General features: G+C 60.1%; 1 protein-coding gene across 5 annotated transcripts in view; it reads left to right on the forward strand.

The window, feature by feature from the left end:
- Positions 1-736: 736 nt before the first annotated feature.
- EPB41L4B (erythrocyte membrane protein band 4.1 like 4B) overlaps positions 737-17293 on the forward strand; it is a 166923-nt gene continuing 150366 nt past the window's right edge. For 2 of the 5 annotated variants that reach the window (XM_055135459.1, XM_055135472.1), the window contains exon 1: positions 769-1117. In XM_055135459.1, coding sequence (XP_054991434.1) covers positions 812-1117 — 306 coding nt within the window. In that variant the 5' untranslated portion in view covers positions 769-811. Of the gene's footprint in view, positions 1118-17293 lie in introns of all 5 variants that reach the window. The other 3 variants (XM_055135482.1, XM_055135479.1, XM_004600451.2) reach the window with 3 other exon arrangements.

Raw genomic sequence — 17293 nt, forward strand, 5'->3', positions numbered from 1 at the left:
CTTTTCTCCAGCAAGGGGGGGAAACTGAGGGTAGACCGCCAGGGCCTTCCCTGAACCAGCGGCGGGGGCAGCTCTTCCGGGGAGAGTATTGGGGGGGCGGGGGCGGGGGAGGGGAGGGAACCCGGTTTTCCTAAGCCGGCTAAGGGGAGACTCTCGGGCGTCTCTGGGGCTCGGGGCGCCGGAAACACGTGTGTGCTCACCTACGTGGACACACGTGAGCACACCTCCAGCAGCGGGGGGCGCGGGGGCCGGCAGGGGGCAGCACAGACCCGGTTTGCAATTCCCCGGCGCAGCCCCTAGGGAGGAGGGCGTGCTGCAGTCCCGGCGGCGGCGGCGGCGGCGGCGGCAGGCGGCGGCGGCTGGAGGTGCAGCCGCCCAGGTGGGAGGCGGGGGCTGCTGCGGGCGCCGGGACCCGCGCCTTGGGGGGGAGCGGCGGCCGCTCGGCGGTGCCTCCGCGGGCCCCGGGCGCGGCGCGGCCGGTGGGAGCGAGCGCGCCGGGAGCACGCAGGCGCCCTGCTCGGGCCGGCCCTCGGCCGCCCGCCCCCCGCGCGCCCCGCCGCGCGCCCCCCGCGCGCCCCGCCCGCCCGTCGGGAGCGCCCCCCGCGCAGAGGCCGGCGGCCCCGGGGCCGGCCCGAGCGCGCCCTCCCGCCCGCGGTCACCGGCCGCCGGCGAGCGCGGCCGCGGCCTGGGCGGGAGCGAGCCCCGGGCTGCGGCGGGCGCGGACGGCGTCGCGGGGCGCTCCCGGGCGGCGGCGCAGAGGCGGCGGCGGCGGCGGCGCAGGGGGCGGAGGCAGGGGGCGCCCCCAGCCAGGATGCTGCGGTTCCTGCGCCGGACCTTTGGCCGCCGCTCCATGCAGCGCTACGCGCGGGGCGCGGCGGGGCGCGGGGCCGCCGGGCTGGGGGACGAGCGCGACGGGGGAGCGCGCGGGGGCCCGGCCGCCGCCGCCGCCTCGTCCACGCTGCCCGCCGCGCCCGGGGGCAGCGTGTTCCCGGCGGGCGGCGGGCCCCTGCTCACGGGCGGCGCGGCCGTGCACATCTCCGCCGCGGGCGCCGCCAAGGCCACCCTCTACTGCCGCGTCTTCCTGCTCGACGGGACCGAAGTGAGCGTGGACCTGCCGGTGAGTGACGTGGCCGCTGCGCAGCCCGGGCCGCCTGCGCCCCCTCCCCGGGGATTCTCTCCGGGGCGCGCCCCTGGCACCTCTCCCGGGGGTGGATTGCGGTGGGAGGGGGGTCCTCGCTCCCTTCTCAGAGTGCTTCCCCGACCCTCGTCCCCTCTCTCGGGCCGTGCCGCCCGCCCCGACCGATCTCTCTCTGTCCCGGCGGAGCCCCCTCTCGGGCCCGCGCCCCCTTCCCCGGCACGGTGCGCTTCCCGGGCGCCCGCCTCGTCCTTCGGGCCTCATTCCCCCAAGCGCTCCGGGCCAGCGCCTTGGTGCGGCTGCTCCGGTTCCCCTTCCGACCCCTTCTCCTTCTCCCCCAGCTTCCAGCGGACATGTGGGGGGGGCTCTCTGGGTGTTGAGTTATGGGTTAGCAGACCCCAAAACCGGTGCGGGGCTACTACTACCGGGGGGCGCGGGGTGGGGAGGGCCTGCTTGCTCCAAACTCGCCACCAGGCCCTCGGTGAGAGGGCGGGCAGGAGAAGCTGTCTCGCCTCTGGCCCAGCAGGTGCCCCAAGTTCGGGAGGGAGTCAGGAGACCCTGCCTGCGCGCATCCAGATCCCCCCTTCCCGTCTCCATCCCTAAGAGCCCAGTGGCGGGCCTGCGCCCCTCGCAGCAAACTCTGGAATGGAGCTTGGCTCTCTTAGACCCCGTCTGTGCGCTGGCTGAGCCCCTGGGTGGTGGTGGGGTCGCCGTGGGGGTGGGACTGGCACAGTGGGCCCCCCCCCCCGCCCTGCACAGTTGCAGGTTTCGGGGCCCTGTGGTGCTGGGGTCAGAGCCGCCCCCCACCCTGCCTACAGGTGGTTGCACCCCCTTGCCTCCCTCCAGGAGAGAGAGGCAGGTCGGGCGCTGCCCTCCGCACCCGGTGCCCAGGCTTGGGGCCACCTACACAGTCGTTCTAGGGGCCAGATCTGATCCCATCCAACCCTCACATTAACGGGGCGCCTGTGTGCGCCCGGCGCTGCAGCAGACAGCGCCTCTGGGAGTCTTTGGGTGTGCCTGAGGACACGACCATGATGAAGAGCTAGATAGTTAAGAGATCATCGGGACGCTCTCGAGGGCAAGACCCCGCCGCCACACTGCGCGCGCGCTTCCCCAGAAAGCATTTATTTAGGCCTTCCCGCGGGGAGAGGGGCAAAGGCGCCAGGATGCCAGAGAGAAAAATTAGGGACCTGTGAGAATTTCAGATGGGGGGGAGTGGGGGAAGAGAGAGCCTGGCCTGGGCTTTAAAGCAGCCTCGTTTGGATTTCATTGGGAGACAGTTTGTAGGGGGTGGGGGGAGTTATTTTTGTGGCTCCTGAGGCATTCCGCCACGGGGTATGGGTTTGTTGGGGTAAACATCTTTGGGGGCCTTTGTGTTCATGGAGAAGGAGCAAACATTGCGGTGCTTGGGGGCTGTCTGTTTAATAGCCTGAGAATTTGCTGCTGGCTCAGATGGAGTCTCCGCAGCTGCAAAGGAGCAGAGGACTGGGCGGGGGGTGACAGAGTGGGGCAGTGAGTAGGTTGGGCAGCGTGCGTGTGTGTGTGTGTGTGTTTGTGTGTGTGTGTGTGTGTGTACACGCGCTGGCGCGTGCGTGCAGGCTGTGGCGCATTTTGCGGCTGGGATCTGGGCGAGGCGTGCTCGGCTGGGAACTTTGACAGCGCTCCTTGCCGTGGCTTTTTCTCGTCGGCTTCCCAGGGCTTATGCCTTTGCACAGCGGATTGCAGCAGTCGGCTTCCTGCCACAGGCTTAAGTGGTGTTTCTGAGTTGGAAAAAAAAAAAAAAACAACACCACAAACTGGGGGCTGGGGAGAGAGTACCGTGGGTAGGACATTGGCCTTGCAGGCGGCCAACCTGGGTTTAACCTCCGGCACCCCATATGCCTCCTTTTCCCCCAGCCCGCCAGGAGACATCCCTGAGTGCAGAGCCAGGAGTGGGCCCTGAGCACCACCAGGTGTGACCCAAAAAGCAAAATAAAATTAAAATAAAAGCATGAACTAATTGACGTGTCTGTGTGAAGGTCCTCCCTAAGCCTGTGGTATGAGAATCCTTTGCATCCTATATGTTTTCTCAACCTTATAAAAGGCTCCTTCACCCTAAAACTCACTAGGCTTTCTTTTTTTTTTTCTCTTTTGCTTTTTGGGTCATACCCAGTGATTCTCAGGGGTTACTCCTGGCTCTGCACTCAGGAATTACCCCTGGTGGTGCTCAGGAGACTATATGGGATGCTGGGAATCGAACCTGGGTTGGCCGAGTGCAAGGCAAACGCCCTATCCGCTGTGCTATTGCTCCAGCCCCCTCGCTAGGCTTTTTTAGGAGGATGTATTTCTTTCCCTTCTGTTGTTTTGTTTGGGGGGCACTCCTGGCTATGCTCAGGGGAACATGTAGTAACAGGGATCCGGCACCGGGAGGGGGAGGGGTGAGCCGGCCTTGAACCCTGGCCTCCTGCACGCATGCAGAGTATGCACACTAGTCCTTTGAGCCATTTCCCCGGGCTGTGTGACAGATTCCTTCTCTCTGTAAGAAGCGACAGAGCAAGCCCCAAGCCTCGTTCGTTGCTCTAAGTCTGTATTAGCGTCCCGTCAAAAGGAACACGAAAAGCCAGTGCAGACTTTTCCCGTGCATGTAACCCAGGGAGGGAACAGGAAGCCAAACCCCCAGCAAGCTCGGCTCGCCCATGGTCTGCAGCCCCCGGTCTCCGGCACGGGTCTGTCCACAACAGGGTTTGGTTCTTGCAGGGAGCTGGGCGGTCAGTACAGGTGGCCGGCTCCCGAGGCGCTTGTTGCTGGTATGCTCATGCAGTGGACTCTGCTTTGATACTGTTGTTTTTATGGTTTTATTCTTTTTTTTTGCTTTTTGGGTCACACCGGCCGTGCTCAGGAATTACTCCTGTCGGTGCTCGGGGGGCCATATACGATGGCTGGGATCCAACCTGACCGGCCCCCCTAGCTGCGTTCAAGGCACACGCCCTGCCCACACTGCAGCCCTCTTTGATGCTGCTCTTCCGGGCTGCACGCCCTGCTTGTCAGCAGCCCCCTCTCCTTTGAGCCTGTACCTGTCCCACTCCCGGGTTCCAGAGGGGCCTCACAGCCTGGAGCATGGAAAGGATTGGCCCCGGGGACCACCGCTGCACCCCCAGAGTGGCCTGTGGTCTCAGGGTTCCAGACCGAATGTGGCTTCTCGGCCGTGGAAGCCCCCGGCAGCTTGAGCTTCAAGAAGTCCCTTCCTCAGGGTGCTCAGAAACTGCCTTGTGGGCCCCAGGCCAGCCACTGGTGCTCTGGAGTCACCTTGGACACCTCAGTGTGGCCGGGCCCCGGGCGCCTCGGTTTGTGGTTTACTCAGCTGACATTCCCGGGGCGTCTCCCAGCTGCCCGGGGCCTGTGCTGTGGACACGACGGTGAGTGAGTGAGTGAGTGAGTGAGTGAGTGAGTGAGTGAGAGGTGGCCTTGAGGCCCTTGAGGTCCAGCAGGCTGAAGCGTGTCTTTCAGTGGTGAGGGCAGGCTCACCGCGACAGGTGCTTGGGGGCTGAAGAGCGCGTCCGGGAGCCTTGGCACTGGAACTGATGAGATCTCCAGGCCCGGGAGCCTGGTGCCTTGTTCGTCTGAGTTAAGTACTTAGTAAAGTGCCGACTTAGTGGACACAAGGTCTATTTTAGGTTGCTGGTTGTGTGAAGTGCATTTCTGGATTTCTTTTCCTTCTTTGTGTGTGTGTTTTGGGCCACACCTGGCGGTGCTCAGCGGTTACTCCTGGCTCTGCACTCAGGAATCACTCCTGGCGGTGCTTGGGGGCGGGGGGTGGCATGTGGGATGCCGGGGCTCGAACCCACGGTCGGCTGTGTGCGAGGCAAGTGCCCTCCCTGCTGTACTATCACTCCAAGCCCCTCTAGTTCACTTCTTGCCCAGTTACAGTGGACAGTGGCAGCAGCAGTAATGGCCACCCTCCTCTGACAGGACCTGGGACCCCTTTGTCAGGTGGGAGGGGGGCCTGCATCCCCTCACGCCATTGCATGTTACTCAACCTTTGCCGTGGCCAGTCCCTGGTTTCTCACCCTTAGGTAAAATGTGGACTCAAGGACCAAAGGAAAAAAAATCTATTCAGGTGGGTCTGGAGAACTAGTGCAGGGCTTGAAGCATTTACCTTGTACCCCGGTTTGAATTTCTGGCAGTGCCTAGGGTTCCCCCGGGCCCCACCAGGGGTAATCCCTGAACACAGTCAGGAGTAAGCCCTGAGCACCTTTGGCTGTGCCGATCCCCTAAAAATGCAAAAGTCTGCTCAGGGGTGCTTACCTTGCATGCACAGGGACTAGCGTTCTATCCTGCACGCCCCCCTTCCCCCCAGCACTGCTGGGTGGGCCTGGATCGCTTCACCTCACCCTGGTACCTGACCTGCTGGGAGTGGCCTTGGATCACTGCTGTGGAAGCATCCCCCACCCCCCTCCCCACCCCCAGGGGAAAAAAAGGGAAAGAAAAATAAAGATATCAGCGTTGTACAGTCTGGAGCTCTGGGATGACTCGTGCACACCCAGATCCCAGGAGGCGGCGCCTTCGCTTCCCCTGCAATCCAGGGGGCCCCCCACCCAGCCTCTCCCCTGCACATCTCTCCCCTGCACAGCCTTGGAAGCTTGGAAGGCAGCTCCTTCCCCCTCCCCGCCCCCCCAGCGCTGCCCTGCCCTCACGTGTGGTCTGGCCTGGGAGCCGGGCTCTCCAACCTGCCCCAGACACTTCCCTCCTGTTCACGCAGCTGAAGGATCCCATCCGTGTGCTTGGCAGCGGCGCCCACTGTTGACTCATATTAGCTCTCTGTTGACTAAATCCCTGGCATCCTTTCGCTCGTGTGGCTGGTGCTCAGCCCCGATTCCCCCCCGCCCCGCTACGTGCACAGCCTTCTAGCAGCTCCGCGGGGCAGGCTGGCTGGCTGGCGTGCACTCCCGCCGGGCCTCCGAGGCCACAGTCCTGTGCACCCCAGTTGTGTTCCGTACAGCCGTGCTCCCCCCCCACCACCACCATCGTGCGTGCCCGAGGCTCCCCCCATTGGCACGTCATCGTTCTGGTCATTGTGGGCCGGTGCCTGCTTGAGAAAGCTTCGGGTCCCAGAGAGCCACGTCGGAGGCTGTCCGACTGACCGACCGACCGCTGCAGCTCCGCCGGCAGTCAGGGACGTGATGGTCTCTGAAAGGGGCTCCTTAGCAGGAAAAAGAGCCAGAGCCTCCTCCGTAAACAGCAGGGTGTCGTTTTACACGCTTGCCTCTCTCCCTGCCTCCACTCCGGGACCTGGGAAGGGTGTGGGAGATTCTCTCGTCATGAACGTTGCAGGGAAAACCTGTGCTGTGCAGACCGAGTGTGGCTTGTCTGTGCCACGCAGAACCTCTTCTGGGAGTTGGAATCTGGAGGGGATCTGAGAGGCGAATTGGGAAAGGCTTTACTTTGGGCTGAGAAAGGAATCCCCACTCCCCCCCCCCCCCCCCACCGCCTTGCCCCTTGCCCCAGGAAACAGAAAAACACACGTTCAGACCAAAACTTCCCAGCCCGCAGAAGAGGCGTGATGCCGAGGACATGTCATAGACTTGTCATAGACTCTGCCCCACACAGCAGAGATGTTACCTGTTGTGTCTGGGGACACTGAGGGCCTGTGGTGATAAAGCGGCCTCCCTCCTGTTGGTGACTTGCTGGCGGCTCGGGAGGTGTTCCTGGCAGAACCCTGAAAGTCTAGCCTTTGCGGGGTGAGCGGGAGGAGGAGGGTCCCCATCCCGACCTCATCGACATCATCGTGGCTTGAGGCCATTGAGAACAGGTTACGTGTCCCTCGGCGGTGGGAACAACGCTAGCACAGTGATGCTCTAACCTCGGCCTTCACCACCTTCATCGGGGTCTTTCCCCTCCCGTGAGCACTCCCAGCCGTCGTCCCAGCGGTGCTGATGGGTTTTAGAGGCTGGACTTTCCACAGGTCCCTGCAGGGGATTGCGATCCCGAGTCCATCACCCCTGCTGACAAACAGGCCCCACCGTCTGTGACAACAGAAGGCAGCCCCAGAGGGCATTGAAGCCGCTGTGCAGGGCTGCCAGGCTCTGGCCGACAAGACAAGGAGATGGCGGGGGAGGGGGGGTTGGACGGGCTCACACCCGGGCTCTAGGGAGCCTGTTCTTATCCCCCACGAGAACCCGGCTATGCCATGGGGGCTGTGGTGCGGATTGGCGAGGGCAAGGGCGTCACCGTCAGGTGGGGTGAGGTCGGGCAGTGCTGGGGGCCGAGGAGGGCAGAGGTGTGTGGAGTCCGGCCCGGAGAAGGGCAGGGTAAACTGTGGGGAGAAATGGGGCACCCCACAAGACAACTGTTGGAAATGCCAGCTCCTCCTTTCTCCTCCTCCTAAGCTCTGACTGCCGTGGGCACTGTGCTTGGGGCGGCGAGGCCTTGGGCTGGCTGGCTTTCGCCTGTCCCTGCAGAGCGTTGATGTGAGGAGCTGGGGCGTGGCCGATGCAAAGCCTATGTGTGGCCTGTGTGAATGGCAGGATACAACCCCAGCCCTGGTCCCCCCCCCCAACCCCCACCCCTCGCCCAGAATACTTTGTTGTTGTTGTTAATATTTGGGGGCCACATGATGATGATCAGGGGCTCCTCCTGCCTTTGCGTTCAGAATCACTCCTGGCAGTGCTTGGGGGACCAGATGGGAGGCTGGGGACTGAACTCGGGCTGGCCGCATGCGAGGAGAGCACCCTTGCACCTCTTGTGTTCGGGGGAGGCGTGTGGGGGGCGGAAAGGAGCCGTGGATGCGGCAGGTGTGAGGCATTGAACTCCGCATCCTCACTCGCCAGGTGGCTGGGTGTCCGTCCTGGCGCTGGGAGGGGGGGTGTCCCTGTCTGCCCAGCACCTCTCCAGGGTGGGTCACGTGACCCTCCGCGGGCCCAGCACTGAACAAATATTAACTTGCTAAGCACTTTCACGTGCATAATCGCCTTGAATTCTGTCCCCAGCCTCCCGCGGCCGAGCCCCCAGCATACCGCACAGGCCTGTTTGGTTCGCCAGTAGCAAAGGGTCGGAGCTGGGGGCGGGACGAGGTAGAGCCTGGCCCGACATGCTTGCAGAGGCACTTCAGGGAGGGGGAAAGTCCACTCAGGAGCCACAGCGGGTCTGCCGCCCACCGTCTGTCTGCCTCCCAGCCCCCTCGCCTCTCTGGCCCCTGCCTGTGGGCAGACTCTCGGCCGCCCGGTCCTGCCGGTGTTTTTTGTTTTTTTTTTTTTTTTTGTTCAGGTGGGCGCCAGTGCTTACCCACTTGCAGGTTTCAGCAAGTGTTCAGCAGCCCGACAGGGGACACAGGGGCGTGTGAGAGAGGCGGAAGCGCCTCCGTGACGGTTGGTGCCGTTTGTCCTGCCGTGCATCTCCCTTTCCGTGTCGGGCTGCAGGACTGTCCTGGGAAGGGTGGAGCTATGGGCGTTGGTGAGAGGCGCTCCCCGTCCAGCACAGGGGCCCCCAGCACCATGGAGCCCCCGCCCCCCTCAGCCTTGGTGTTTCTATGGAAGCTCCTGCCCCACCCGCCTTTATATCTCTTCCCGGGTGGGGCGGAAGCTCTGCCACTGTTACTGAGAGGTAGTGTGCCCCGACCTCATCAGTTTTTTTTTTTCCCCAGTAAAGCGTCTTTTGATAGGGCACCTTTGTGCACGCACCACACTTGCCCCCCCACCCCCCACTCCACGCCCACTTCCTGCTCCCGGCCAGAGGATGGCAGGGGGCAAGGTCTCAGGGCACTCCCTCTGCCCGCATGCCCCCACCCCATTCTCTCTGCCGCCCCGCCGGGGTCTGTAGTGCGGGACGGATCTCCCCTGGACTGCACTTGATTTCCATGTTTGCATTTATTTTTCTGGTTCATATTTCACCGTCTTCTAAAGTGTGTTTTGTTTCGCTTACCGCACAGAGTGAAGGCGTGTGGGGCATTTCTAAACCGCATTGAGCCTCGGGGATTAGGGGTGCGTGAGGGCTGAGCATTCTGGCGGAGAACGGGAGCTGCCGTCCCTCAAACCCCATCATTCTGAGTTTGCCGGGTTGGGTCGGAAGTGGGGCTTAGCCCACGGCTCAGAGTCTTGCCTGGTTACTTGTCCTGGAAGGTGGGCAAGCACACCCAGGTGGGCAGTGGGGCAGAAGAAGACGGGGGCTGGTCCTCTGGCAGCGAGATGTGACCTGGGAGGGGGTTGTGAGTCGGGGCCTCACCTGAGATTAGGAGCGAGGAGCTGGGCATGTCCCTTGAGATTGGTCAGCTGTCCTGTCCCCCAGCCCGCTCTCTCGTCTCATGGCTGTCACCTTTCAACACGTAGGGCAGAGCTTGAGCCACCGTTTCCCGTTGTTGTTTGTTTTCTCATTTCTTTTCTTTTTTTTTTTTTTTTTTTTTGCTTTTTGGGTCACACCCAGTGATGCTCAGGGGTTATTCCTGGCTCTGCACTCAGAAATTACTCCTGGCAGTGCTCAGGGGACCATATGGGATGCTGGGAATCGAACCCGGGTTGGCCGTGTGCAAGGCAAACGCCCTCCCCATTGTGCTATCGCTCCAGCCCCTGTTTTCTCATTCCTTAAAGTTAACTGTGATGTGCAGAGTTACTGAGGGTCGAGTGTTAGGCATATGATACTTCAGACCAACCCCACCGCCACAGTCACCGTCCTGCCACCAGTGTTCCCCTACTTCCTCCCCGCCCCCACCCCGTCCCCTCCTGTCAACTTGACAGACACATTAGGGTGCTCAGTGTGCCCTCAGAACGCTTGTGGCTGATAGCAGCTGTCCCGCCCGCCCTGGGCGGCTGCCCACCTGTGCTGAGTGCGTGGTCGTGGTCAGTGGCGCTGCTTCCCGGAGTCTGGCGGCCACAAGGAACATATGATCTCTGGCACGCAGCAAGGCATGTGTGAGCCAGGGCCAGGAGTCCACCCCCTCACCCTCCCACCCCCACCCCTGTGAGCACATGTGTCACCACCCTGGGCAGCTCCACAGCCAGAGCGTTCTTGAGCCCCACCCAGTGTGGGCCCCCGAGCATGGCTGGGAACCCCCCAAGGCCCCACTCAACGAGGGTGGGACCCCCCGGGGAGATCACTGCCGCCGGTGGCGGCGCGGATGTATGAGCGCCCCAGAAATGTGTCACCCCGCTGGCCACGACAGCAGCGGCCGTCGGGCGTGAGAGGAAGGGAAGGGTGGCGGGACGTGTCTAATTAGGAGCACGAGGGAGAACATCCCCGAGATTTCCCACATCCCGTCCTGCGGCAGGGCGGCCGCCGACCTGCTCCCCTGGGTGCCTGGCCCTTCCGGCTTTTCGCTGCGTCCGTCCGTAGCTTGCTCTGGGGACTTTTCATTTCCGGTCCCGACACACTTCTTGGGGCGATGCCCTCCCTCTGGTGTGGCTGCTCTGGGTCAAAGTCAGCAGCGTGGGTCGTCCCCGTCTCTCTCGGGACGCCGGGCTGATAGGCAGGGCAGCTGTTATCTTCCTTGGTAAACAGCCTTGGCCCCGGGCTCGCAGAATCTCCGCTGTCTGGGAGATGCCGTGATTCCCCTTTCCACGAGGCCTCTGCCAGCCTCGGCTAATAAGCAGGCGAGCCCAGAGCGAGTCAGGGTTTCTGATTCAGCGTCCCCGCCCCCGCCCACCCGAGCCCCGGCCTCCCACCCACCTCTGCCGGCCGGGTGATGTTCGGGGTGCAGGAGTACACACCTTCACTCCTGCACCCCTCCTCCCCCCGAAGGGCTGACACCTTTGTGGCCAGAGACAGGACAGGTCCTTTGGGGCTGTCAGGCTGTCAGACAGCTCCCCCCCCACCCCTCCCCTCCTCCTGTCTCCTCTAGCCGCCTTGCCCGGCTGCATCTCTGGCCTGTGGGTTCTGGCCACCGTTTCTCAGCATTTCTTACAGGTTCTTTTCCCCAAAGTCATGGCTGGCTGAATGCCCAGCGTTTCCTTCTCAAGTTAAGAGCTGGAAGATGATATCCCAAGGGTGCCGGGGTGCCCAGGAGATCACCCGAGCCTCCTCGTTTCCCAGCATTGAGCTGGGTTCCCCCGGGGAGGCGGGGGTAGCAGGTAGGAAGGCGGGGGATGGTCTGGACTGCCAGCCGGCCGAGAGAGGACGTGAAGTGCCCGGTCTGTAAGCCGGTGCTTACGGAGCTGGCCCTGTCCCCTGCACGGGGCTCTGTCTGCCTGTGGCCTCATCATGGTGCCACCGGCCTCTGCTCAGACAGGCTGGGGGAGCGATCCCGGTCTCTCTGTAGCCCACCTACTCTTGTGCAGCCCACCCTAGCTTGAATGATAGATTTTTTTTTTAATGATGATAAAATGTAAGTCACCTATACGTCACCCTCTTAACTGGATCTTAGCGGCCTTGAGTGCATGCATACTGCTAGGCAACCATCTGAAACAGAACCTGGAGCCTTTAAACACCAACCCCTCTCCCTCCTCCCCACCCCTGCACTCCTGAAACTCTCCTGTTAACTTGTTGTCGCCCGGAAGTGCTCAGGGCCTGGGGCCACTTTGGGGCTTCTTATTTCGGTTTTTGAGCTACACTCAGTGGTGTACACACCATGAGCTACACTCAGTGGTGCTCATGGCTCAGTCCTTAGGGATCACTCCTGGCTGTGCTGGGCGTGGCCTTAGTGCAGTGCCAGGGATTGAACCCAGGTCGGCCACATGCACGGCAGGCGCCTCCCCACAGTCCTGTCGCTGCAGCCCCCATTTTCTGTTTCTAGGCATGTGAGTCCTTGGGTGCCTCCCTGAAGTGGCGTCCTTTGTACCTAGCTCCTGCATGAATCACAGCACCTGCCAGGTGTTCTGCGCCGGAGCACATGCCAGGCGTGTCCCCTTCTGAGCCCGTGCTCGTCTCATCTGTGCCCCTCCAGGTCCTCCCTCTAGGTCCTGCCTGCTCCGTGAGACCCTGCTGTCCCCAGTGCCTTTCTTAGGCTTTAGTTCTTGCTGGAACTCAGCTGCCACCCTCCTCCTGGGTACACTCTGGTCTCCGTTTTTCTTGCTTACATTTTCGTCTGAGTGTAGATTTCTCTCCAGCACATTCATGAGATATTTTAAATCTTGAGATAGAAAATAATACCAAAGAGGGACCAGAGGGATAGGCCAGCGTCGAGGGCGTTTGCCTCGCATGCAGCTGACCTGAGCTCAATCACCGGCATCCCTTGTGGTCCTCTGAACACCACCGGGAGTAATTCTTGAGTGCAGAGCCAGGAGTGACCCCTGAGCGTTGCCAGTGGTGCCCCCCCCACCAAAAAAAAAAAAAGAATACCAAAGAGCATCGATGCCACAGAGAGTTGAGAGGAAGCGACTGTGATGAACTTAACACCCCACTGAAAAAGAAAGACCATCCCTGGGGTTGCTCCTCGCAAGCCACAGTACCCCCCTCCCACCTCCCCCACCCCCGGACTCCTGGAGCTTATCTCCCAGTCCTTCCTGTCGTGGGTGACCTGCGTGTCTGTCTCGCTAAGCACTGTGATGATGTTGGTTTTGCTTCAGTTTTGCATGTGAGTGAGCTTGGCGTAAGTGGATTTGGCCCTCTCCGCGCTGCGAAAGTAGTTCTCACTGCTCAGTTATTCCATTGCATGAACATACTGGAATTTTGTCCTTTGTCCACGGGCTTCCGAGATGTTTCCAGTTTGGGACTGTTAGAAACAAATGCTCCTTTGAACCTCCTGGAATTGATGCATGTGGACCGGCACGCATCCTTCCTGGGTGGTTGGCGGGTGGGCAGGGCCTTGAAGAGATCTGGTGCGAGGGGCCAGGAGGCAGTACAATGGTTAGAGCACATGCCTGGCATACATTGAACCTGGGTTCAATTCCTGGCAGCTCATAGTCCTCTGAGAATCATCCCTGGGTGTGGTCCTGGAGGCTTGGTCCTCTGAGCATCCCTGGGGGTGGGCCTGGAGGCTTGGTCCTCTGAGCATCCCTGGGTGTGGGTCTGGGGGCTTGGTCCTCTGAGCATCCCTGGGGGTGGGCCTGGAGGCTTGGTCCTCTGAGCATCCCTGGGTGTGGGCCTGGAGGCTTGGTCCTCTGAGTATCCCTGGGTGTGGGTCTGGGGGCTTGGTCCTCTGAGCATCATCCCTGGGTGTGGGCCTGGAGGCTTGGACCTCTGAGCATCCCTGGATGTGGGTCTGGAGGCTTGGTCCTCTGAGCATCCCTGGGTGTGGGCCTGGAGGCTTGGACCTCTGAGCATCCCTGGATGTGGGTCTGGAGGCTTGGTCCTCTGAGTATCCCTGGGTGTGGGTCTGGGGGTTTGGTCCTCTGAGCATCCCTGGGTGTGGGCCTGGAGGCTTGGTCCTCTGAGCATCCCTGGGTGTGGGCCTGGAGGCTTGGTCCTCTGAGCATCCCTGGGTGTGGGCCTGGAGGCTTGGTCCTCTGAGCATCCCTGGGTGTGGGCCTGGAGGCTTGGTCCTCTGAGCATCCCTGGGTGTGGGTCTGGGGGTTTGGTCCTCTGAGCATCCCTGGGTGTGGGCCTGGAGGCTTGGTCCTCTGAGCATCCCTGGGTGTGGGCCTGGAGGCTTGGTCCTCTGAGCATCCCTGGGTGTGGGCCTGGAGGCTTGGTCCTCTGAGCATCCCTGGATGTGGGCCTGGAGGCTTGGTCCTCTGAGCATCATCCCTGGGTGTGGGCCTGGAGGCTTGGACCTCTGAGCATCCCTGGATGTGGTCCTGGAGGCTTGGTCCTCTGAGCATCCCTGGGGGTGGACCTGGAGCCTTGAACAGGATTGTATTCTCAGACCCTCCCACTGAACCTTTAGCCTCCGTTGGCCGAGAATCACCGATGTAATCCCTGGGCCCCCTGATACTGGGAGCACCCGATTCTCCTCCACTCCCCTCACCCCCCAAATGCAAGGATCTGGTGAAACTGTTTCCAGAGTTCTCCCAGCGTGCCAGAGCTCTGGCAGGTGGGCCTGGGGATCTGGTTGTCTCTGGGGCTTGGCCTTGCGCAGCTTTCGGCTGCTGTTTCCGAGCCGAGCGCGAACACGTCACGGCCGTGTGCCCGGCTGTTGCATGGCAGAGCAGCTGCTTCATTGCCGCTCACACTCCCGCCTCCTCCCACCGCTGTGCCCTCATCTGTGGTGTCTGACAGGGTTTCGGATGAGTTCTGTTTGTCTTCTGGTGGGCAGTCCCTTCCCTGCCGGTGTGTTTGTGATGATCTCTCCTCCAGCGTCCAGGGGACTTGGCTGGAACACACTGAGCCCTCCCCACCCCCCACCGCCCCCAGAGGGTTCAGAACCACCCGCATAGGCCTCGCCTCAGGAAGCAGGAATTAGTTGTGTTGACTTTAGTTTGCCCAGAAGAGCCAGTGGCTGCTGGTGGCTTTAGGAGAGCAATTAATTTCAGCATTTGTCGTATTGACTTCAATCCTACCTACCTGAAAAAAAAAAATTCAAGCTTGCTCTTCAAGCCTGAGTTCTCCTTTGAACGCGTTCCTCGTTTGCTTGTCTTCATGTTTCTCTGCTTGCCTGTTCCCGCTCTGGAGAAGCCTGTGTCCTCCTCTTCCTCCTCCTTCTCTTTCTCCTCGTCCTCCTTTTCCTCTCTTCTTCCTCTTCTTGCCGCAACTTTATTACTTGCTTTTTCTTTTCTTTTTTTTTTTTTTATCTTTTTGGGTCACACCCAGCGATGCACAGTGGTTACTCCTGGCTCTGCACTCAAAATCGCTCCTGGCAGTCCTCGGGGGACCATCTGGGATGCTGGGAATCGAACCTGGGTCGGCCACGTGCAAGGCAAACACCCTACCTGCTGTGCTATTGCTCCAGCTCCTCTTTTTTTTTTTTATTGAATCACAATGAGATACAGTTACAAAGCCTTCTTGATAGAGTTTCAGCCATATAATGTTTCAACACCCATCCCTCCACCAGTGTATATTTCCCACCACCAATGTCTCCTGTATCCCTCCTGCCACCCCGTTCCCCAGCCTGCCTCTATGGAAGGTACTCCTCTCTCTCTCTCTCTCTCTCTCTCTCTCTCTCTCTCTCTCTCTCTCTCCTCTCTCCTCTCTCTCCTCTCTCCCCTCTCCCTCTCTCCTCTTTCCCTCTCTCCTTTCAGGCATTATGGTTTGCAATACAGATACTGAGAGGCCATCATGTTCAGTCCTTTGCCTACTTTCAGCACACATCTCCCACCCAGAGCGATCCCTCCAACCATCATTGTCATAGTGGTCCCTGCTCTATCCCGACTGCCTTCTCCCCCAGCCCTTAAGGCAGGCTGCCAACCGTGGGCCATTCTTCCTCACCCTTGTTTCTACTGTCCCCTACTGTCCCCGGCTGTTAGTCTTATACTGTATATTTTCCTGTGTTCTCTTCTGAACACACACTTCCCCTTCCTCTCCCCCCACATCTTTCTCAACAAGTTTCATTAAAAATCATCTTGCTTCACCTTTCACCTCTTCCTGAAATTCTTCCCTGTGAGGGAAAGGAGACAGACCCAGAATGCCTGTGCCGAAGTTAGGCCTGACACCTCATGTCGGCCCCCACGTGTCCCCGAGCACTGATGGCGGAGGCGGGTTGAGCAGCGAGGTGAAAGTTCTCTTCTCTCAAGTCTCCCTCCTTTGCTCCCCACTTCCCCGAGCCACTGGCAGCTCGCAGTGGCCACCAGCAAGGGATCACAGTGAAGAACTTTGAAAGGAAGGAGGAACCCCACTGAAAGGGAGAAACCCCCCTGAAAGGAAGGAGGAACCCCCCTGAAAGGAAGGAGGAACCCCCCTGAAAGGAAGGAGGAACCCCCTGAAAGGAAGGAGGAACCCCCTGAAGGGAAGGAGGAACCCCCTGAAAGGAAGGAGGAACCCCCTGAAAGGAAGGAGGAACCCCCCTGAAAGAAAGGAGGAACCCCCTGAAAGGAAGGAGGAACCCCCCTGAAAGGAAGGAGAAACCCCCTGAAAGGAAGGAGGAACCCCCTGAAAGGAAGGAGGAACCCCCCCTGAAAGGAAGGAGGAACCCCCTGAAAGGAAGGAGGAACCCCCTGAAGGGAAGGAGGAACCCCCTGAAAGGAAGGAGGAACCCCCTGAAAGGAAGGAGGAACCCCCCTGAAAGAAAGGAGGAACCCCCTGAAAGGAAGGAGGAACCCCCCTGAAAGGAAGGAGAAACCCCCTGAAAGGAAGGAGGAACCCCCTGAAGGGAAGGAGGAACCCCCTGAAAGGAAGGAGGAACCCCCCTGAAAAATCTGTGCTTCGCATTTCCTCACCATGAGGTTGCCCCGAGGCATAAAGACCACACTTCTCTGAAGTACCAAGCCCGAGCTCTTAGGAGAGGGGAAACAGAGGCATCACCCAGATGCCGAAATCCAAGGCCTCACCCAGAGATGACTGGATCCCTCCAAAAAAGGAGCTGCTATCTGGGAGATTGCGAGAAGGCCATCCACAAGGCTTTCCTGGGACAACACCCAGATTAACATTTACGCATGCAAGACTCCAGAGAAAAAGAACCCATTTGGAGAAACTGTATAAAAGCTCCTTCCCAAGGCCTTTCCGGGCTTGCTCTTTCTTCAAGCCCACATTTTCCCCGGGACGCACACCATGCTTGCCTGCCGCGGTTGCTCTGCTTGTTTATAGTCTCTCTGGAGAAGCCTGTGTTCTCTCGTGAACACTGCTGCTTTCTTTCCCCGCACATCTTTGTACATGAGTTTCAATAAAAACTATCTTGGTTCACCGGAATAAAATTTTCTTTGATTCTAATGTCTCAGCATGCTCAGAAATAGAAGCCTGGGACCCTTCCTGTGATGAAAGAGCTGAAGCCCGGTGGCCAGTCTCTGAGGGTCAGTGGCTGCCCATGCCACTGTCCCTGCCCAGCGCTTGCCTTCCCTCTCTCCCTGGCTAATTATTTTATCGCCGATTCTGCACCTGTCATTTCAGACATGTGCTTCAGCACGTGTCCCGAAGGAGGACTACGTTGATTTCTTTGGTGGGGGGTCACACTTGGCAGTGCTCAGGGCCTGCTCCTGGCTCTGTGCTCAGGGATCACTGCTGATGAGATTTGGGGGCGCCATGGGCAGTGCTGGAGATTAAAGTGGGGTTGGCTGAATGCAAGGCAAGAGCCTTCACTTCTACTATCTCTGGCCCCAGGACTATGTTTTGAAACATAAACCCAAAATTAAAAAAAACAACAACTAAAATAATGGCCCATTATTTTTTTAATGCAAGGGACGAATAAAAATTAGTTATTAAATCTATTTGATTTGCTCTCTGTGTTTG

The sequence above is a fragment of the Sorex araneus genome, chromosome 1 (genome assembly GCF_027595985.1).
Source record: "Sorex araneus isolate mSorAra2 chromosome 1, mSorAra2.pri, whole genome shotgun sequence".
Lineage (NCBI taxonomy): Eukaryota > Metazoa > Chordata > Mammalia > Eulipotyphla > Soricidae > Sorex > Sorex araneus.